The sequence below is a fragment of the Fulmarus glacialis genome, unplaced genomic scaffold (assembly GCF_000690835.1).
Source record: "Fulmarus glacialis isolate BGI_N327 unplaced genomic scaffold, ASM69083v1 scaffold5835, whole genome shotgun sequence".
Taxonomy (NCBI): Eukaryota; Metazoa; Chordata; class Aves; order Procellariiformes; family Procellariidae; genus Fulmarus; species Fulmarus glacialis.
The window spans coordinates 7,239-31,297 of NW_009214834.1; the positions used below are offsets into that span (position 1 = coordinate 7,239).

General features: G+C 36.0%; 1 protein-coding gene across 1 annotated transcript in view; it reads left to right on the plus strand.

Annotated features, from left to right (window-relative positions):
* Positions 1 to 24,059, plus strand: part of CCDC88A (coiled-coil domain containing 88A) — a 77,321-nt gene that overhangs the window by 6,647 nt on the left and 46,615 nt on the right. The window contains exons 3-7 of the mRNA XM_009578704.1: positions 12,235 to 12,343; positions 16,595 to 16,664; positions 21,250 to 21,308; positions 22,119 to 22,202; positions 22,769 to 22,909. Of these exons, the coding sequence (XP_009576999.1) occupies positions 12,235 to 12,343; positions 16,595 to 16,664; positions 21,250 to 21,308; positions 22,119 to 22,202; positions 22,769 to 22,909 (463 nt within the window). The remainder of the gene's footprint in view (positions 1 to 12,234; positions 12,344 to 16,594; positions 16,665 to 21,249; positions 21,309 to 22,118; positions 22,203 to 22,768; positions 22,910 to 24,059) is intronic.

Below are 24,059 nucleotides of genomic sequence, written 5' to 3' on the forward strand. Positions count from 1 at the left end.
AAAGACAATGTACAACTTGTTTTGCTCTAATCTTTGTACAAGAAGGGTCGGTTTGCCCAGGTGGTTGAGATGCCTTGAGCTGCCCTACGATGTTGCCATATTTCTTGGTAGTATAGCAGCAATAAATTCCAAAGTTTTAGGTTAGCTAAAAATATCTTACCTGGGCTGATCAGCTTGCATCTTTCACTGGCAAGGCTGTGTTTCCATGGCTAGTTAGGGGACCTCTGCACCACAAACCTTTGCAAGTATTGCTGTGCTCTGATCTTTCTTTTAAAAACTAATCTAGTTAACTGACAAATTGGTTGCTAAATCAAGCACATCTTAATCCTGTGCTAAATTTGAGGAGCTTACTTCTAGATTTTTGTTTCTTCTGTTAAGAAGGGGCTTTTTAGCTTTGCGTTCTTTCGTATGTTCCTCTTATTTTTGATTCCTCCTCCTTTTTTTTCCTAAACTAAATACCAATTTGTTGCCTTCCTTGTCTTTCGTACTGTACCACTTTTCCCCATGTAGTAATTATTTAGGGATCAAGATATTTTTTCAAAATGCTGCTTTGTTAGAGCACATGACCTCAGTGGTCAGAGATTATTTGGTAATAACTGTGTGGGAGTCTCTGTTTGTTTGTTTGCATTGTTTTAAAGAGTCCTGTATTTATGCTTTAAGATGCTCCAAAGAGGCATGGCCTCTTAGGCAGTTGTTATTAAGCAGTATTTACAAAATGCCCCCCCCCTTTGTTTCATTGGGCTAATTGATGTTAAGGCACTGAATTGAAGCAAGGCTACTGCTTCACTCAAACTCAGTTGGTGTGCTTTCCCATTGACTTACTCTGAGGAAAAAGCAAAAATTATCTTACATTGTACTTTTGGATTGGGAGATAGTAAGGGATGAGCTCGTAAGCGGCTTGTATTATATTCCTGGCTCTTGAGTGAATCTTCGAATCAGAGTTGCATATTTAGATATACTCGAAAATTTGCTTCCTTTTCTATAATGATAGGAGATAGAGTCCACTTAGGTTTATTACAGAATTTTATCTTATTTTAAGCTGCAGGGAAATATTTGCTCTAGTTTTTGTTTGTGTAGTATCTTTGTTTTTCTTAAATAAGCCCTTGAGCAAAAAGTGTCTGGTGTAATTTCCTGGTAGCTTGGGAATATACTTGCTGTATATTTAGAATATTGTGTATGGCAGACAAAAATAAAATATAGATACTGGTTGATGTATGACAGAATGTGGACAAATGTTGTACTTTCAAAGTGCTGGTTTGTGTCTTAGCAAGGATATTAGTATTAATATTTTAAGATGAAAAGAATGCTCTTCTTTTACAGGCCCTTATATGTATGCTTATCTTGTAGCTTTGGATAGTTAACAGGAATAAGGTCCTTCACATACTGCTCTATTTATATCTAAATCAGTAGGGGACTGTACATGTATTGATGTGCATGCAAAATTTGCAAAACATTTCAGTTAGTGTGCTGAAGGAATGAAGTTGCTCACGTGGATAAAATTTTTACAAGAAATGTAACTTATTTTTCTTATTTTCATCCCCTTATATCCAGGAGCCTTGCATTTGAATTTGTCTCCTTCTCTGAAATAATCCATACAAAGGGCTCAGACCTGTCACTTGGTAGTCTAAAAATTGGTATGGAAAAAGATGAAGATGTGTATTTTATTTTTATTAATTTACTTATAGAAGGTTTATTGTACTTCATAAAAAAGGGAATTCTAGGGTCATAGTGTTCTAACCAAAAGTATTTAATGGAAGTCTGTGTGGCCCTATTTTTATGACTTAAGATCTTGTTAGTCACTGAAACTGCAATGTTCAGGTAGCTTTGGTGTCATCTCACTATGCTGATCTCACATCAGTATCTCCTGCATTTTTTAATACTCAGTGTGCTGAGATGTTTACCTATGGTCAGACTATTTTGAATCTGAAGTACTAACTAATTATTTTTGAGAATTTATAGCTTCAGCAAAGTTCAAAATAAAGAATAAAGTTAATGAACATTTTTGCAAGTCTTCCAAAGGAGAAATCATTTTTGGATGTGCTATGATTATCAAATAAAGCAAAGTACATATGCTGTAGCGTTGGAAGTTGATTAGTGTAGAAGAGAAAAACTTGTATATACAAACTTAATAATCTCTTGAGGTTTTTTTTAAGCTTAAATAAAGAAGACTGCATAAATGTGTATTGCTTTTAAATCCTACATAAGTTATTTTCCCTTATATTAATATTTTAAATATCTTAGAAAGCATGTTAGCTCCACGAATGTCATTTGCTAAGGGCAGTAAGTGTTTATTTGCTTCTCTTCTGTACTGCTTGCTGCTTCCTATCTGTGATGACAACTTTTTGGCCCTATTCTGCTTCTTTTATAACTGTTTCTGATGTTTCTTCCAAACTACTACCTGTATGTTTGCAGAATGTTTTTTCCAAGGTAGATTGTAAAAACCTTTTCTCACTTCCATGCACTCTGACGTTTGGTATCAAGTCATGCTGCATCTTGTGATCCAGATCTGCGAGCGCTTACTTATGTAAATCTAATCTTACTCTTGTCACAGATTATTGTGGGTGTAAATGCTTGCAGTGTTTTAATGGTCAGTTACGTTGAGGTGTTAATCACAAAGTCAAATAGTTTTCGGTTACTCTGTTAATTAGTATTGGACTGAATAGATCTTAAAATTTGAACTCATTTGAGAAGTAAAAAACGTTGACCTAGGGAGGGAAAATAAAACACAGTGCTTAAAGTAGAAAGCAAAACTTCAGTATTCATTATCCTCAGTACTTTGTTTCTGTGGTGTGTCCATCTTCTTCCTCACTTGTCCTTTGTAGACTGTATGCTCTTGCATCCTGTGGTGCCTTTTTGTTTTAATTTAATTTGAAAAGTAGTATAGTGCAAGTACTACAGCAGTCTAATTCTACCTTTTCAAACAGTATTTGCTACTAGGCCTTTTGCAATTTAAAAAACCCCAAACCCACCCAACCAACCAACAAAAAAAAACCCCAAAATCAAAGCAAGACGACCCTTGTAAGATATTTAGATTTGTTGAAGTAAAGTATGTTTGTCAGACTCTCTGGTTCTCATCTGGTTTGCTCAAAAAAGGTTTTGTTTGTCAAGTTGTTTCTTCTAGGAATTCTCAATTATTTAATACCCAGGAGTGTTTATTTTGTGTGAAAATGTTAAGCATTCTGTGATGCTCTGAATCGTATAGATTTTCCTTTCCATCAGTGAAACTTTTTAATTTGGTGGAAGCCAGCTTACCTTTTGCTAGTTGTGGAGCAGAGGCTGCTCCACGTTCTCATTGATTACTACAGGGAGCTCACCCAGCTTACTTGGTGCTGTGAGCAGTGATTCACTATTTTCAATCTTTGGCAGAAAGCTTTTTTTTTTTGACATAGTACCTCTTAGAGTGATAGGAAAAGAGTACATCTGATAGTCAGGTTGAAGCAATAGTGGTAAAGTTGTTTCATACTGTGTGATGATAAAGACAGCTGTTGCTCTGTAAGCTTGGAAGTTACAGATTTTTGGGGGGTGTTAATTCAGTGATAAAAGTGTGTGCTTAGTAAATGACAGGTGAACTGTTTTATTTCCTCTCTTATTTTCTCCTACATTTTGTTCACCTGCGTGCATCTTCCTTATTACTATTAAGGAAAAGAGAAAGGACAGAAAAGAAATCTGGGCTGTTCTGGTCTCTGCTTTTGTAAAACCCTGGGAGGGAGAAATTAAAGATCTGTACCCAGACCACATACTATGATTTTGTCTGGCTGTTTGCACATTCACGTGTGAACCTGCGAGTGTACAGATGTGAGGGGATGTTTCCTCATGCAAATAATACCACTAACAGTGGGACCACCCGGCAGAGCAGTTGTTGGTCAGAGCAGCCCTGAGGTCGTGAGGCCAGCAGGTTCATACTGATGGAGAAGGGAGAGACTGGGTTACTCGGCACAAAGGCTTGTGGCACTGTTTCAGATACAGCTATTCTAGCACACTTCAGCCATGAGTAATTAGGCAGCTCCTCGGCTGTGAGTGCCAACAAGAGAGCTTAGGCACTCTGCAGCTACCCTGTGAGTAGTTCAGCCTGGTCAGATGCTGCAGAGCTTGGGCAGGGAGTAGGAAAGCTGTCTGCATATGCTCAGTATCTACTCGTATGTTCTTGGCAGTGTTCCCTGTGATCTCCAGCAGCCAGTCGATTTGTTGTAGGCCACTCGGTTGTATTTTTTTTTAAGTAGGCATAAGGCTTCAGCCACCTAATAGTTTATGATGTTGGACATAATCCTAGGAAATGGGGTTTTGTGCAAGGGCCAAAAGGCTTATGATGTTAGACCTACTTCTAAAACTCACGTTAGCATGAGGCAAAAACCCTTTGATACAACTATTGAAATTTTGGTACGTATAGTCAGTCTTTGCTAAATGCAGAGTTAGCAAAGTCTCCATAAATTGAGATATTAATATGCACCTTATTTTGTGGTAAAGGGTATCTCAGCATTTGTAATTGTATCTTTAGATGTTTGAGCAGATGTCTGCAAAACTACGTAAACATTTTAACTGTGCGTTGGTTGCTGCTCGAACAGTATTGTCTCAAGGGTAGAAATACAGGTGTTTTACAAGTAAGAGGTAGATTGTCATAAATGCCCGCTAAAAAGGCAAAGGTGGTTAGTTTAATCACAACATTTGCTTGCTTGTTGCAAGTTAGGATTAGAGCATCCTTTTACTGGATCCTATGTAAGCACACAAAGATACAATGGCTAAGCAGGATTTAACTCTAGAACTCTAGAACGTCCTTTGTGTCTTCAGCAACTCAAGACTGCGGCTCTCCAGTTGTAATAGTCATGTGTGCATTGTGTAGTGTCACCGGGCCATCACGTTGTTCAATATCATCAATACATTGCAGCCTCAGGGCTTGCATGTCTTGCATGATGCTTTTCAAGAGGTGGAAAGATTTTGTTGCCATCTGTTTTTCAGATAAGAATGTGCCGAGTTAGTTCTCTGCACACTTCAACAGTGGGATAGTCTATGTCATTAATTATTCTTTAGGGAAGTCATCCATTTAAATCCACAGAAATTGGGATGAACATGTGCCAGAGGTATAGAAAAGGAGTTAAGATTTTTTTTCTTTACATTTTTGATAGGTTTAGCATGGAAATACTCTTCAGTAGCAGCAGTTGATCATACTGATAGATGCAGGAGGAGTTTGAAGTATGCCATCTTGTACCAACGTTTCTAGAACGTGTGTGATCACAAGGTTCAGATACTGACAATATTCTACTTCAGAATCTGCCCCATTCTTTGATACTGTAACTCCTGCAGACTGACCCTTTGACTACGACTGATGATTTTAAAACTGATCAAACAGTACACTGGTGAAGGCCAGTGCTCCTTTTGTCCCATACGCAGAGGTGCTTCTGATAATTTCATTGCCTCAATGTACTGCTTTGTCTGGTGTTGCCTCAAATGCTTAAAGCAAATCGGAGATTATCAGTTATTCTCCAGTGAAGGCCCCGGTATTATTTTAACTTTCACAGTAAAAGGACTGTATTAAATTTCTTTGTAAAACACATTTTGTACGTGTTCATTATTTTCTTGTTAATAGTAAATAATGGAAATGCTGCTTTATTATTTAAAATCTATCAAAAAATTCTGATGTCAGTAATTATTGAAATATTTGGCAGAGCGCAAGAGTGAGCTTCAGTATTCCAATTAAAGGGACTTTGCAAAAAATATAACTCTATTAGGCAAGCAACATTTATGTGTAAAAATGAATACTGTGCTACTGTAAGCTAAACCACAGAGTAACAGTCGATATTTACTACCTTTTGAGATGTACACTTGTGTAGAATTTTTTCCAAAGTGCATGTTTCAGCATTTCACTGTACTTAACAAATACATTCAAACAATGATATATTTAAAATCAGAGTGCGTTATAATACTAGACTTAATCATTAAGTACCATCAAGGAACAGATGGCAAGGAGGACACAACTGGTTTGCAGTCTGCATAGATTTAAGCATGAAGCCATTAAGCTATCACATTCCCATTTCTGATAGATTTTGGTCAATGAAAAATTAAAGGCACACAATCCCTGATTATATGAAGTCTCAATCTGTAATTCATGACGCTGGTAGTATTTCAAAATCACTGAAGTTCTCTCTGTAATCGGTAGTTTTAAACTAATGCATTATTGGGATAGATGCTGTTGTCTGTTTTTGTTGCTATTGAAATGAATGTGTGTTGTCGTAAGTAGGTTGCTCTTAAATGTAAAATTGCTTAAGGGTATCTTTTACTGCTCTGCTTCCTATTGACTTCTAGACAGATTTGCCCTAGTTTGCTAGGCTATTTGCCACTGAAGCAGTTCAGTATCTCCACCTAATAAAAGGAGCAATTCAGAGTTCAGAGCATGTATTGCCTTAAAAATGTTTATAGTGCAACTAGCACAGTAGCCAGTAGAATCTTATGTTTTTTAAAAACTGGTTTTTAAAGCTATTTTTTACAAAGGTCTGTTTTTAGAACCTATTTATTTTCAAAATTATTTCATTTGTGTCATGTTGTATTCCCAACGGCATGTACTAGTTTATTTCAGTAATGTAAACTAATAAGCTGAATTGTTTAGTATTAATAAAAATGTAATTATTATAAAAATTTTCTTGGTCATAAAAATTAAACAATTCAACATACGGATACAAGTAATTTATTAAAATCTGTAATAAATTAGTTGCCAAAAAATGTAAATTAATATAAAGATGCATGCTCTTGAAAGCAATACAGATTTTGGCGATTTATGTTTAGAATTTTATCTTTCTGTATGAAAAATATTAGCACGTTGTATTTCATTAGTTTTTCTCATTAGTTATTTCAAATGCTTGATAAAAAAATTAGTATGTCTATTCCTGGCTTGGACCAGTCTGAGGAAATACAATTATACAAACAACATACAATGGAAAATGTATAGCTAACATCATGCTATGTTATTTCCTCTTTGAGAGGAATGAGTTAAGACATCAGTACTTAAGAAGATGGACTATATTGACTAAATAGAGATTATTTAAAATGGTGTTTTGTGGATTAAGGAGACTAGTGAGCTTTAAAGTTCGAGGCTTTGAGAGAATGAGGCCTGGTTATCAGTATTGGGAATGAAGCTGGGTTTATTTTTTAAAATAATGCATCTCCTGCAGAAGGACCTAATCACAGTTCTTTTGGTAACAGTGCATGGAGCGAGAAGTGATCTGTCAGGCCTGTTCTTGGCTGTTCAGTACACTTTGCAAGTCAAACCTGACAGTTCAAACATAATCTGAAAGCTAGAAATCAGTGACTGAAGGTTAGGGAGCACTGGTAAATACAGACACTGAAGGATTCTTCTACCAAGTGGCCTCTATTTTAAATGTTTATGTTTCAACATGTGGGTCATTTTAGTAGGTAGCCTATTAATATTCTGTGTTTATAATCATTTAATGACATAATGTGGTTAGAAAGATTTAAATTACCGTAATACAGAGGGAAAGTCCCATTTGCACTGGAAGGTATTGAGAGCAGGATTTCACTCTGGGAAGAGTTAGAAACAATTTTTTTCCAAGTAAAAGTCATCCTAGTCATTGCTAACATGTATTGATTGAGAGTGTCAAAGACAACTTAGCTCCTTTGTTTGAAGAATAATAAGCCAATACGACAATCTTTACAAAAAAGTGACAAAATCAAAGAAATAAAACTTCTTACTAGCTATAGTGAATTATTGAGGCTACATGTTTAATTACATTAAAAGTGATTGGTAGAAATTAGTAGTGTTAGTACTGATATGTAAGTAACTTAATTTTATTGATCCTCAAGAGCAAGGGGTTAAACTTCTTGTTACCATAATCTGTTTTAAAATTCTGAAAAATGTTAAGGGAACTTTGAGTTTTCGATTTCTGTTGGACCTGCCGCCATAATCTTTTGGAAAAATTTAAGATTATTAAAAGAAATTTATTCTGTGCACCAGGTTGTCCTGAGGCTGACATTCTGATTTTAATTGCTGACAGTCTGCACGAGCAGAGGATCATATAACTGGATTGTGATTTTTTTCAAGTGGTAAAGATACAGTTCCAGAGCACATCTGTGGTTCAAGTTTTCCCAGCAAAATCACAATCTCAGTAAACTGTTTCCTGCAATTCATGCCAAAAAAAAAAAAAAAAAAAAAGTTGAATGCTTTCTGTTTTAAGGTACAGGAATTAATCATTTTGACCCAAAACAGTGTAACTTTTATCAAAAAAGAAGCCTGGAATTTCCATAAAATGTAAGGAATGTGTGTCAGCCATTTAGTTGGTCTTGATAGATGAAGATATGCACCACACTAAAAAAAAAAAAAATTAAAAAAAAAATATGGAGGGAGGGGGATACATGGTGTGAATTGGTGGAAATAAAGGAATGTTATTTTACTTTCAACAGTAGTTGAAAGATTAAAAAAATCTTTGATACGTATCAACATTAACTTTGACACAAGACTAATACCAAAGAATTTATTATTATCATCTTTGTTAATGCGTAATTTGGTAGAGTTGATCCATACACTGTTGGATTTCTAAGGATTAAGATGGAGCAGATGAAACGTAAGAATGATTTGTTGTAGTACTGTTGCCAAGTATCTGCTAAAGTGTTCTAAAAGTGCTCAGATTCCGTTAGTATCTGTTAGTGCATCATTTGAGAGATGTGAATTAATTATTTTTGTACTGTGAGGAGAAATGCTGGTATTCAGGAGCAAAGTCCAGGCACAAGTATAATGACACCCTACAGTGCCTGATCTTGCCCAGATGTTATGACTTCTGATTTTAAAAAATTACTTTCATATCGTCAGATAAAACACAAAGCTCATGCTGTATCTTTGGTGTATGCAAGTCCCAGTAGTGAAATACTGTCCTGCAAAACATGAAGATGGCAGTGGTGACAAAGGTGTGGAACTAAGAATATGTGTCCTAAGAAATCTTGGGCTCTAATTGCCCATTTTTTTTTCCTCCTCCACACAGATGCCCTTGGCACTGATTGTCTCTGCTGTTGTTCAGGAATTTGTTTCTGTGTTCATTTCCCATTTGTGGTATTGGGATAGTAACAATTTGTCTTAAAAGTGTGTAAAAATTTATGTTTGCATACCATTATGAAGATGTAGCGCTAGGCAAATGTTAAAGTTTTTGTTCTTACAAGAGCTGTCTAAATTTTCTAGCACAGCTTTTGAAATGAGAAAGTGTAAAGCCTGAGTCTTTATGACATTTGTGTTTTGAATTCTTGTGGTTGCACACTAATTTTTGCGTTGATACTAAAATAAGAGCTATTACAATATCCAGGAAACTCTAGTGCCCTCTGTTTTGAGTGCTCTAAAGGGAGAGTCATCTAAAATGTATGGCTGTAGAAATGCTGCTTAAGATTATGAGAAAGCCTGGAGGTAAATCCGATAGTCATGAAGATTAAAGATGAAGATTAAGGGCCCAAATCGGCGTTTTGGAGATACGAATAGGAGATAGAAATAGGAGACTTCAGCTGATCTCGCTATGCCATCAGGTCAGCAGGATTTATCCTGGATTTTCTCTTCTGATTTTAACAAATCTGAATGAATTCAGTTTGGAAAGGAGTTCAGTTCTGCACATCCGCAAAGCATAATCGGTTTTAGCCCATTTAGTTCCTTTTGCAGCTACAGGTTGGCTGAATTAATAAATCCAAGGTGACATCTTAGTCACATAGCTTTGGCTAATATATTCTGAAATGTACTTTAATTGTTTATAGTATTTTTAGGAACGTGGTGATGAGCATTTAGGAATGAGGCAATTACCCATGTAAGAATCCGTGTCCTAATTTTCCTAGATTTATATTCATATGTACAAGAAAAAAGATGCTTCTAAAAATGACTGTGTGTTGGAGGTGCGTTTTACATATGATCTGGCTTCCTTTCCCAGCAATGTTTTTTTCTACGTTATTTCTATTCATGCTTATAAGCCAAGAAATTCTGATAGCAATAAACTGAAGAAAAGACATAAATAGATCTTTTAAAAATCATAACATGCTAAAACCAAAGAAAGCTGTAAAAGGCAAATAAAAGTTTGTTTAGGTAACTTAAATTTAAATGAAAAATACGTAAATTTTGTCTGTAGCGACACTCATACAAGGAGCATGTGAAACTACCAAAGTGATGAATTGCATCAAAATAAATCATGATACTACCGTGTTCAGTGGAGTAGAGGGAATAGCTCATTTTGGGGGGTTGGTTGTTTACACTTGCACGTGACAGTTGAATCGAAATGTATAGAAATGTATGAATCACATGTATGTCAGTGATCTTGTAGACTACTTGGATGTAGTTTCTTTAGGTAAAATATATCTGTTCTGTATGATGCATATTCTTTCTCTGGTGTCCTCTGCACAGCCTTCAGTTTGTGTGCATCAGTAGTGTCTGGCTTTCAGGTTGTGAATCCCAGGTGTCCTGCCAAGACAATTCATGCTGACCTGTAACCTGCTCCGTTCAGTCTCCTCCTAAGGAACTCTGCAGGAGTACGCTGTGTGATGGGCGTGCTTTTCAATAGGCAGTTCCTATTCTTCAGGTGCAGATGTACCTGTATGTCACCTGGCAATACAGGATGCCCAAGTAATTGAGGGAAGGCCTGTAATGAGCCTTTGCAGGCTGCTTAGAACCCAAGTGATTCTTCTGGGGAAAAAGTGTAAATACGGACCTTCCCTGAAGTGTGACTCTAGTAACCGAAGCAGCATCTGTACCATGCATAGAATGACTACCTCTCTTTTAGACAGCACTTGCACTAAAAAATTGAAGAACTAGGGGTTTTTTTGGCAATGGCATTTCTTTTCCCTCAGTATTTGGTTGTGTCCACTACAATATTCAGGTCACTTCAGTATTATAGCAAGTTACTCCTCTTTCTGCATTTGATTCCTGAGTATAATCCTTTGCCTATACGTGGTGTTACTGAATTCCGTTATACTGCTGTCACACCACTTTTGTGCTTTATCAGGATCTCAATTCTCAATTATCATAGTGTTCTTTGAAGTTTTTTTTCGTATTCTTCCCAGTTTTTGCCAATGGCAGTTCTGGTAAGTATATTCTGTATTCCATTGTCTAGATCATTAATGACAATGTTGAATAAAACCAGACCCAGCAGGCACACGCCCTTGCAGGAACCTCCAGTTTGACAGTGAGAAGTTGGTAGTTTCTTGTTTGAGTGCAGTATTCCAGCCAGCTGCGCATTTATCTGACAATAATATCATTAAACAATACAATAATATCATTAAATATCAAAAATTGTGTTGTGCAACTCTGTCAAGTATCTAAAGTTAAGAAAATTCACATTGGCCATTTTTCATGAATTCTGTAAGCCTTTTACAGGGTGTTGTGGGGGAGTTGCATCGGTTCTGCATTGTTTTCCTTGAAAAATCATAATGAACGGTTGTCATGCTGTCTTGTACGTGGTTAATAACTTGGTATGTTATGAGGTATTGAAAAAGGGTGACTCATATGCATTTCCTCAGATCCTTTCTACTTTTTGAAGGAAAATGGGATTGATTTCCTCTCTGAAGCCAAGACAAACCAGAGAAAAATCTGGTAGTATGTGAGAGTACATGACAAAAACTCCAATTAATAATCCCTTTGTTGACAGATTTCTGTCATCTGTAAATAAATTTAAAATAATTTAGTGTGTGTTAGCATGACATATTTAATATTCTTCATTGTTCTGAAAGTGAAAACTTACATTCTGTTTTTGTGCCTCATGATAGTGAAATAGCATCGTATAGTTTTTTAGTGTATAGATATTCGTTAATGTAGCCAGTCTGAATTCTGTTACTTGTAATTGTCTGCATCAGCAAGAATGATTCCTGATGTCTGCAGTATGTGCTGGAATATTTACAATATAGCTGTGTTCTGCTTTCTGGATTCCGTCAGGGAGGGGGCTGCTTGTGGAGAAGTGCAGAGCCGTAAGAACTTTCTTATATTCATTCTCTGGTAATTGTGATGGGTGCTCCCAATTACGTACTGCATTACTAGCCAAAAAGGGTGCTAATCTGACGAGCTGTATCAGACAGACGTTTCAAGTTACACTTTTCTGCCTTTGGCAGTCACTTCCACAACTCCTTATTTACTTGTGGAGGGGAAAAAAAGGCATGGTAATCAAAACAAGAAGTTGTTATGCTGGTACAGTAACTATATCATTTGTTATATAGAGAGCTTTAAAGATTAATGTTCAGTGTGTTTAATTTATTCTTCTTTTTTTTTTCCCCCCCCAGTAATCCAAAATCTGCTAATCAGAGGATAAACAAAAAAGTAAACAATGATGCATCATTAAGGATTCAAAATTTGTCTATTTTGGTGAAACAAATAAAAACTTACTATCAGGTCAGTAATTGTTTCTTGTATTATGTTTTGTCTAGAGTTGTTTCTAAGTATTTTTTTATAGTTATGCCTTTAAGGGTAACAATAATAAGATTAATATTTTGAGATATTGTATGGATGGTGGTTTGTTTATAAATCTGGTCACATTTTTTATCACACTTAATTTACAGGTATAGCAGCAGTCTGGAAACACTTGTATGTAAATGATTATATGTTTCTATAATAGATATTCTGCATCTTTGATGATCTTAATGCAGTACATTAAGCAGCATCGGTTGGTATTTTCTGAATTGAGGCAAGTTTTGTGCCTATGAGAGAAATTATTAAATGTGCATTTAGTCTTATCAATGGAATCTTTGTAAGAAAAATGTGATAAAATTTATTGGATTTAGAATTAATTTGATTTTCAGTAGGAAAAAATTAGTGAGGTGATAACAATCAAATGGGAATTCATAGTAAATGCAGTGGTCATCTAATTTAGAGCTGTAAAATAGCCATTGAATTTTTGTGTTTTGTGTGATAGGTAAGAGCTGGTACTATGCCTTCTAGATGCAGAGCCTGCATAGAGTGGCATACACATGGACATGCTGTAGTAGAACACTGCAGATATCACCAGTGTCCCTTACAGTGTGTCCTTTAGTGCCCTTCCACAATTCCCTGCACCTTTCTGCCAGAAGAGTCCAGATCTGGGAGAGAACCTCCTTTGATCTGCCTCTTACAGCGAGTGCATCATGACAGAGCCTGTACTGTTGTATGCTTTTCCTCATGTGTACGCACATAGTATATATTCTCCAAAACTCCAAAGTACAGTGAAAATTCCCAGCTGTCACTGACTGCAGTGGTGAACCACTGTATGTCTTTCTCGCTAGCACTTTGTGCGTATGCGTGCTTCACATCGTTCTTTTCTTGGCAGCTACTACACGTGGGTATAAGTGCTGTCTGCTAAGACCCATATGCTTTTCCATTTCCTGGTGGTAGTCATTTTCCACCAGGCATTACTGTTTCACAACTGGTGCAACAGAAGGCACAAACACTGACAGGATCTTTATTTGAATACAAAGCATTCCCTGTGCTGTCTTGGCCATACAGTATCAGCCAGTCCTAGTGTAACAGTATCAGGCAGAATTGCTTGCATTTAGGTAGCTTACCTTTGAATGATTCAGGATTGTGAATGTTGCTCCAAACCTTTGTGTTAGAAATACTTTATTACAGCTTTTTTAAAATAAAAAAGTACTCTTATTCAATAAACATTAAAATTGGTCACCATGCCTTTAATGGTTCAGGTTTGTCCTGTGTAAGTCTAAGCTATAGAGAACTGCATACACTTTTTTCCTCCCTTTCCCTCCCTGGTCTCTTGGGCTTCTAGTCTTGTGAGATGCCAGCCTCTTCAGATAGCACAAGTGAGGGAACTTAAAAACATTGCAGGTCTGGCTTCTTAGTAGGAGTAAAGGCATTTAGTAGCCAAACTGGAACGCTTGTTCAAATTTAAAATTGCTTTTTGCATGTGTTGATGTTCACTCAGATATGCCCACGTGCATGCAGGGAGCTTTATGCACTGTGGTTGTTTATTGGGTTTGGAGAGAAGCGTTAAAGGATGGACTGTGGTCTTTGTTTCCTCTCAAACTTAGTGCAGCCTGGCAGCTGGTGTTTTCCCACAGCCTGTGCATGGGTTAGCAAGGCAGCATAGCAAATTCGGTTTCAAGAAGGGGTTAGTTTAGTTCTTTTCACCTGTGAAATTACCCAAGGCAGAAAAGCTTGCCAAGACGGATGCCTTGGAATCAGAGAGGCCTCTCGTAGCCTGGGGTACGCCTTGGCAGGGGCATGAGCCCTCACACCTGAGTGCTTCAGGCAGCTGTCTGTACAGGCATCATGCTCGGTACGTGTTCTGAACGGGATGCCCGATTTCTGAGAGTAATGGAACATGGAAAATAATCACTGTCTTGAGGTACGAGATTAATTAATGTCTGGAATATTACAGTAGGAGTAAGATATTAATGGATATGGGGATTTTTAATCTTTAGCATTACATTATCCTAACTCTTAAAACTTTTTTTTGTGAGCTTGTCTGTGCTACCTTATTCCATGTGTTTTTATAACACCTGTGGAAACCATTCTCTCAAATTAGCAAGTAATTGCATCAGTGTTGTATATGTACTTGTCAAAAAACCTGCACTGATAGAATATAACATTCAAAATGAAAATATTATCTTAGATTATACAAGTTTTTTTGATTCCTGCGTCATCTTTGTTCTTCTCTGTGATTACAATTGCGTCTTCTTTTTCCAATGAAGTGGCTTTACTTCCTTACAGCATCACCAAACTCTTACTAGGTCCCAAACCAGTCTTTTGAGCCTATACATTTTCTGGCAGCGTAAGTGTGTGGAATTGTTCTCAGCAGCTGATTCAGGAGAACTGATCCCCTTATAAGTTTTGGTGGGCTTGTGAGGGTTAATACAGTGAGCTTCCATGAATCCCAGGGGTGCTCTGTCAGCCTCATTTGACAGATGATGTGTGAGTGTTTAATAAAATAAATGCTAATGAACTCTAAAAGTTTGTACAAGCAAGGCAGAATTTTGTAAATAGGCTTAGTTCATTTTTGCAGGTTAAACAACAGTTAAGAGAAATACCTGAATTTTGCAATACACAGGTTCCAATTTCAGGTTTTTAATAGAAGCAGTCATTTCAAAAGTAAACACAAATTGAGAGCAGTTGCACCGAGCTTACTGAAGAAGTTAACACCGTGTGACAGAAAAGGTGGCAGACATCTTTGAAGCAAGGTAGAGGTGTTGTAAGAAAAGAGGTGATAATGTCATTAGTCCATAGAGGACACATTTCTTGGTTACCCCTGCTTGTACTCTGCTTCACAGTAAGAAAAGCTTTATAATAGCATCATGGAATTATTTGTGCTATTACAAAAAAACAAACAACAAAAAAGCCACCAAGCCCCCACTTCTTAAAGTATGTGATTTTCGTTTGTAGTAGCTATAAATACTCCTTGAAATCCTTATATTTTATCTGTTCTTTATTGATTTAAAACTTCCTGTGGTGCACTTCATATCTTTTTTTATAATTTGAAAATTATCAAGATCTCAGAAGTACAAGAGTCATGGTTGGTTGAAATTCATTATATTTGAGTAGGTCAAAGCTATTTTCTCCCTCTTTACAATTTGTCTTAGGCATGTGCAATGAGAGTACATATTTTTCACTGTAGTATTAATCAATTCAGATACAATTTTTCATGTCTTATATTAACTGGTGAGAAATTTCAAATATAGCTATAGCTAATAATTTCCACAGGTGTTTTTCAAGTAATATTGTCATTTTTCAAATTTGACATAAAATGAGTTGACTTATGTTATGTTTTTAGCTTACAACATGACACCTAATATGTGCCTTTTGGATGTAAAGCAGTGATGGTTCTGGAATACATTGCTTTTGAGTATGAACATTTTATATATTAATGAATCTGGCACTGTGGAAAAACAAAAAGCATGAGTCCAGAGCTGCCGATGGGATGGCATCTGCTGTGAATAAACATCTGGGAACAGGAGGAAGACTATTCTGCTTCAGAAGAATTAGGGTCTGTCTAGACTGGGGATTTGACCTGATTACAGCCATTACTGGCCGACAGAAACTATCCATTGATACAATCTATAGAATAGATAGGCAAAGCTGCTGCTTGAGTGTGTGGGACTTAGCAAACTAAAACTCCGCCTGATCATGCAAATAGGATTCTGTACCTTTATATTCAGGATTGTCCCAGCATAACTGCAGCAAAAAATCTGTAATTTTCACATCCATGTTTTGGTGAGGCTACCAAGACTATGGACATGAAATAGAGGAAATTGATCTTTTGTAGTATAAATGCAACTTAGAGTAAATAAAATAAACATCTATCCATAAGCTAGTCAGAGAAACATGAGCACGAATAATTTAAAGGAGTTTTGTTACATTCTGAGACACATGATCTAGTTGACTTAAAATCCATAAGCCAGCTCATTGCCATGAGAGGATTTTACTATGTTGACATGATCTTGCAAACCAATAAAACAAGGCTTTTGCAGAAGTAATTCATACTTGTAGGGTTTTTTTAATTAGAGTCCAAATAATTAAGTATTGAACATGTATGTATTAAGACCTGAAAAATCTTAAACTACTTATGTAATACTAATTTCTCTTCAGTGATTGTTAGTATTTGATGTTTGCTTTCTTTAATACATATGATTTAAATAATATTTTAATTAACTTTTATAGGAGAATTTGCAGCAGTTGATCATGATGTCTTTGCCAAATGTATTAATAATTGGCAAAAATCCTTTTTCTGGTAAGTTTATTTTTAACTAAGATGAAAATTTGTATCGGTGTAATCATTTGTATTACTTCACTGGAAATAAAATTCATATAGGATTGAGCCTTTCAGCAGAAGACTGTGTAAATACTTTCAGCAAATAAGTGGTTTAATAATGATGAATAACATTTTCTTTGTTCACACCAAAGGTCCACACTTTAGAAAAATGTGTCCTATCCAAACCTCAGCGCTGGCTGCCATTAGGATTTATACTGAAATGAAGTGCATTTCCCAGCAACCAATGAGCCACTGATATGACAAAGTATAAGTTTCATGTATTCCCAGCTACTACGCTTTCAACTTTCTTTACCTACGCTGCCCCTGAGAAAATTGGCAGTTCAATGCATCTCACTTGATCCAACTCCTAATCCTTGTTTTTCCTTCCCCAAAACTCTCCTGCTTCTCTTGCATCATTACCTGAAAAATGTTGCAGTTACCCTCTTGCTTTCTCCCCTGAACTGACACTGTCTTTTCCATGCTCCCACCTTCTCTGCTTCCAGCTCTGAGAGTTGCAATTTTCAGACCAAGAAAATTAGCCTGTATGGAGCCAGCTGACTATCCACAGCCACTCGGGAATCTCTGCACCATGCTCTCAATTCCAGAAGCACGGAGCAGACACACCTGGCCTGCATGGAGCCACTATGGATTGGGCAGAATTTATTTACTTGGGTCTAATGTGTCCCAGGTGTTCTACTTCTGATGTTCTAGCACCTCAGCAGAGAGGTTAGGAACTACTCTAACAGGCTGTGTAGCTTCCCCTGGCTTTTTTTATTTATTTAAGATGTCTAATATGCCATGCTTCCGTGTTTGTGAGACAAGATTTTTCTCATGAGCAAGAAGAACCATCTGTGTTACCTCACTTTTCAATTCCAGGGTTCATAACGTTAATACTTTGCGTATTCCATCTGCATATATCCCATTTATGTAGGTATCTTAATTTTATTTTTTTTATTTTTACTTTCTGCGTTTCAATATTGCTGCTTTTGCTTCTGAGGTCACAGCCTTTTAAGTTTTTATATGTGTAGATGCTGTAATCTATATCATATGCACCAAGAAGTATGAATGTGGTCTCTTCTTTTCCAAAAGAATAGAATCCATCGTGCTTTTATATTTTGATTCCAGACTTTCTTAAGGTTTTCGAAAGACTCCATGGATTTGCCTAGAGACCAGATTTAGTGGAAAAACAGATTAAAAAAACCAAGTCATAGTGTTGTTTTTGTAGTGACTTTTAAAATTCTCTTTAAGATACTGAGACAAAATATGTCTTAACAATATTGTGTAGAATAAGGTGAGATTTTATTAAAAATGAACTACAGAAACTCACAAAGATAACTTAGTATTCAGTTGTATACATACAAACCTATGCTTTAGTCATTAATAAGAAAGCTTCTTTCTGTTTTGGGACCTCAGCTAAGTCTATGTAGCTTTTGTGGTTTGGCAACTGGAACCTCTGGTGGTGTATGCATTGCTCTCCTGTGGGGATGTTGTTGGGTTTGTGAGAAAATACGGACTTTACTGTAGCATAGCCCACATATTAAAAAAATCTGTGGTCTACGGACAATATGCTTGAAGATGTTTCAGATTCCTGCCTGAGTTCATCATGGAATTTGATCTGAATCAGAAGATAGACCTGTTCTTTTGGGTTCCATCCAGAACCTTTCCCCTTTGAAAGTTAGGACTGTTCTTGCTGTGTCAACTTGAACAGGACCTCATCCCTGCAGGGATTTTTAAGCTTTTTTCCTTTGGTGGGCAAGTGTAGCGAAATCAAACCTTAGAGACCTTTTCAGAGACATGCTGTGTAAATCTGATTGCATCAAGGTGAGCCCCCATAGTAAAAGTCAATACTCTGATAAGGATTAGGATTTGGTCCACTAAAGCCAGGCTGTAGCTGTGACTTTTCGCAGGAATGTCTCCTAGTTTTTCTCCTTTGCGCTACTTTGCACTTAAGGAATGGTTAGTAGAGAAATACCAGAAGACAACAAATTGCAGAAAGCAAGGGCAGATAAGATTTCAGGAAGAGAAACTGTTTGGCTGTATCAGAGGCAGTTGGCTAATCAAGGAAAATGCAGATAGAATGCTGGATTTGAGCTTTGGTAAAAAAAGAGGTCATCAGAGACTTTATTAAGAAACATTTCAGTTGAGCTAATTGGCAGGAAGCCAGTTTGAGGAGAAAACTGGAGAAGAGCTACAGGCTGTGATTGTAAATGTTAAGTTAAATTACAGAGGAAAAGGAAAAGGACATAATGATGAGGCAAATGTTCTTTAATGGAGGAAGAGGAAAGATTAAAACCAGCTCACATTTCTGAGGGAGCAGGGGAGGATGGAAGGCTACAGAGGATACGAAAGTCAGGCATAAGAGCGAGTGCAGGGAAGATCAAAGGTTAGGACAGGGTAGAGACAAAGTTCAAGCAGCAAGTTGGAGGGTGTAGAAGAGAATGATCTGTTTCTGTATTGGTGATGCAGAAAAAGGAAGAAAAACATACAAGATGGTTGGTAGCAGTGGGAAGCTGAGGTTGTTCCGTATTTTGCTGTGTTCCTTCAGGGAATGTGGGAGAGAGACATGGAAACAATATTCAGGTAGGCTTTTAAAAGCCAGTCAAGAGATGCTGAAGCAATGTGCAAATGAGCGTCCAAAGAGGAGTTCGGGGATTGCTTTACAAAAAAAAAAAAAAAAAAAGTGTGATGAATTTATTGGGATAAATGAATGTAGGATGTGAGACGTTGCGATGGATTCCTCCTATTACAATGTTCTGGTTAACCTTTATTGATTGAGACAGGCAGGCAGGTGGAATTCCCCTTTAGCTGAAGTAGCGTGCTTCTGATGAAACATATTAACTGATGGTTTCTGTTTCTATGTAAAACACTTCACAGCTTGAGTCTTTGGGATACAAGTCTGTATAAATGATTAAAGATCTCCCATTTGAGTTAATGTTCTTAGTAACGTATCTACTTGACAAACCTCTTTAGAAAAATTTAATCATTACACGTTCATTGGGATTATACATATCCCCCTCTAAAAGAAGCAGGTTGAATCAATGTTGAAAAAAGGCTCTCTACTTAGTATTATAATGCACAGAGAACTCCTGAAGCCATGAGGAAGGTGGAGAAGCTTAGCATCTGTCTCTTTCATCTCTGCTTTAGGGCAGCAGGCTTGACTCTTTACTGAAAGCTGGTCAAAATCGTTAAGAATTATGTATCCTTTTAGGTTTTTCCCTGATTTCTTTTTGATTTCCTCTTTTGATCAAGCTTACCTCATATCTGTAACTTTTTGAGAATGATTTTACATTTACTTCACGAACAAAATACTGTAGTGGGTCAAATCAAAGGACAATTTTTCAAGTGCTTGTAAGTGAATAGTTACATCTTTCTTATGTGGGGGTTCATCCAAAATAGACCTAGTTGCCCAATGTAGAAGATTGCAAACTGCCATTTTGGAAGGAAAGTTCTGGTTGAATTTTCTTTTAGATGCTTATAATTCTCTTGTGATCATTGGAGATCATCTGTGATTACTGAGCCCTTTAAAAAAAGGGACTTCAGTAACTTAGCTCAGGTTCAAGAGTGACTATGCATGCCTTAGCACATGCGAGACATTCGCTGTTTGCTATTTGGGCTGAGAGTGAATCTGTTGGTATCGGTGGTAGTTATACCAGTTTTGTTGCAGAGTACAGTTTTGCAGAATAAAGGTCAGATTTCTAGCCAGACCCAGCATTATTTGACAGCTATGTTTGACAGCATAGCTTTTGTCTGGTTAGCTAACAATGAAATAAACTATTGGCTGAAATCCAGACTATGTTGTGGAAAGGATGCTATTAGGACCCTTTTATTTCTAGATAGCCCAATGGGTAATGTTTTCTGTTTCAGTAAAGCAAAATGATATATCACCTTATAGAGTTTAGTTCCAACTAGCCTAAGCTATTTTGCCATGCTTAAAACATTTGCTTTATGGCATTTATATTCTAGATATAGTATATATTTAGTAGCAGGATGGGGACATTTTGAGTGCAAAAAGTAAGATGCATCTTTACTAATCTGTAAGCAGAGTTCTTTAACTTAAGCTCTTCAGGAGATTAAGATGCTTAAGGCCAGATTTGGAAATACGTTTTGATTTTTAGATGTACAGATGAATATCTAATACAGCTTTATAAAATAATTTAAATGAATTTGTCACCTAAGCCTTACAGCTTGGGGGTGGCAAATAATTTAAACACTTTGTAAATATCTAGAGATACCTGAGATTGCAGTTGAAAACTTGATTGTAGGTCTCCAAAGCGCTTCTGAAAATGTCAGTCTTAAGTTTTGCTTTATGAAGGGCTGAAGTGATGTTTTTTTCCATTTGAAACTATTACGAGTGTTAAGCTATTTGTTAACACTGAAAGTTGGCAGTTAAATGGCAAAAAGACTAAGCTGGAAAGATGGGGGTTTCTTCATCTTTTCGTTTTCTAAACTTGGTTAACATAAATTATATGAAAATAATGAGAAAATCTGATGTTTTCTGAGGGGTAGGGGAAGAAACTCAAATTACCATTTTACACCTACCATTTTTTTGTTCTTGTTTTCTTAGAGCCAGGTACTGAAGAAATAAAAAAACTCCTCCTGCTTTTACTTGGTTGTGCAGTTCAGGTAAGTTTAATTATGTTTACATCTGTATGAAATGATTTAAGTGTTACTGATCTCTTTTCTTACTATTTTAATACCTGAGGTTGTATATAACTTTGACCTTCCTTCCTCTAGTGTAACTATTGCATTCCTTGAAAATCTGGATATTCTTATAGTTAAAATGGCTACAACTGTATATCTCTTACGTTTTATTGTAATGAATATAGCAAACCGTGAAGATAGGATTTCTAATAGTTTATTAATTTTAATATTGTTAATTTATGTGATACTGTGAAGAAAGGAAGAAAATGGTGAAGTACTGAAGAATTGACTTATATATATATCTGATATATCTTACTGATATATCTTACTGAAACTGTTTCATGTATTTAATAAACTTTTTTTTGATGGACTGCTGTTCTTATTAGAAAAGTTTGTACCATTCAGCTAATTAAACTGAAAAGATAGAATCAGTGATATGTTCTTGACAACTTAAATAAGCAACTTGATTACTAGAGGAGGACGCTGAAAAAAAACCTTTGGAACTCACTATCATAAAATTTGAATAAGTAGCTATTAAGAAACCTCTTCCTTGCCCCATTTCAATAGCTGTTTTTCCTTCACCGTTTTATTAGTGTTGAAAGTTGTTATAATTACTGTAACATGGCATAAACCAAGTATTTATTAGTCAACAAAATTACTGAATAATTTCATAGCGTGATCATTGTAATGTCAGCTTTATCATTTTTAGCTCTTAGAAATAGGAAGGAAGAATTAAAATACTTGTGATTTTATGTATACGTATGTATATAAAACAGATATCCTTCTTTTTAGTGTCAGAAAAAAGAAGAATTTATTGAAAGAATCCAAGGTCTGGATTTTGACACTAGAGCAGCTGTTGCAGCCCATATTCAAGAGGTATATTGTTATTTTTGTGCTTTTAATTTTTTTGGAGGTGGAATGTTGTATTGTAAGAAGATTAATTGCATTTCTTCCAAAGCAAGTAAATCAAATATGTGATTTCTGTATCTAGTGTTTTTAGTAAGCAGAAAATGCCTTTATTTTTTTAACTTGATTCACGAAGTATTTCATGGTCAAGCTCTTTTGGATTACATTGTTAAAGCAGTACCAGGGAGCAAGTATGTTGCTCCAAGAATTTCTTAGAATTACAGCAAATCTAGTTTAATGAAATTTTCATATGCAAATTTATTTATAAAATATAATTCAAATTCCATGTATGTGATATGTAATAGATATTATGTCATAGCCACCTTTTGCTTTTTATTTTGCCAGAATTATAAGGTACTACTTTCAGGTAGATAAGAAACTATTCCATAACATACAATTTAATCTATTTTAAATGTTTTTGCATACCTTGTTAAGAGAATTTAACCTGTACAGTTTCAGCTTTATTTTCTTATGCTTCCTTTCTGCTCTTATAATTTAAAGAAGACGTTTTTTCTCTTCCATTTCATTCTGTGCAGGTAACTCATAATCAGGAAAATGTGTTTGATCTGCAGTGGATGGATGTCATTGTATTGACACAAGAATATGTTGAACCTCTCTTGAAAAATATGGCATTACATTTAAAAAGACTTATAGATGAAAGAGATGAGCACTCAGAGGTATGGATGTGGTTTGTTGCTTAAGAGAAATATAAGAAACCATTTTTTGAAAATGATACAGCTTACCATTTTTATAACTAATAGTTTAATGTATGTTCTGTTAGCCTACTTAAGCAAGGATTCCTTACTGCCAAAAAGTTTCAGGTAGTTACGATGTGCATGCTAGTTGTTGAAATCTGTGATAAACTAGAAAAGATAATAGCAGATCCTCTTTTTCATGTAATCAGAGTCTGAAACAACTTTAAATAGCATTCATCTGTAGTTGAAAACAGAAAATCCAAAGCTATATCAGCTGAAGTTTCCAGGAATCACTACCCCGTCAGTTTGCAAGCCAGTCACTGAAAGATGCCTATTATGTTACTATGTCCTATTGTACAGCTTTGAGTGAACTGGAGCAGAATTCATACTAGGAGAGGAGGTTTTACAAGCTTATCATGAGGCACAATCCTTTTACTGTGTGAGAATCAAGAAACAGAAATGTATTTAATAAAAATTGCAAGTTAGGAATCATCTCGGTGGTCCCAGATTTGCCCCTCCATAGAGTGTGGATATGTTAATGTTTCAATTATTCCAAATATTCCTTTGACAGTTAGCAACTGTGTTTCCAGTTCACAGCCTTGATAAGAGTAAAACAGAAAATTAACTGTGAGGGGAGAGGATGTGTGGTAATCCTTTTTTGCAATGCAAAGGAGAAGTAACTTTAAAACACAAGAGATCTTCATATTCGGATAACACCTTTATTTATATGATGACATAGGAATATTCCTATAGGTCTGATGCTTTATTCAGTTGGCAAGGATGCTGCTGTTCACTGAAGAACACAAGTTTCTTTAGAGATTTATATTTATCCTCATGTTGAAGGAATTCATTTACCCAATCCATTCTAAGCACTGATAATTTTGTGGACTTAAAAGTCTGAATCTGAGTAGTTTAAGAATAGCCGAACAATACTGTTAAATAGCTGTGACTATTTGCTTTAGGTAGAGAGGTGTATGTAGGGCTTCTAACTTCTTTTATGGCAAAACTTTTCCATTATTCTTGCTTCATTTCAATCTTTGATTTATTAAGGCAGTTTCTGACATATAAGTAGTTCTCTGAACACAATTCTGTGCTTTTTGTTTTGTTCTCACTCTTTTTTTTTTTTTTTTTT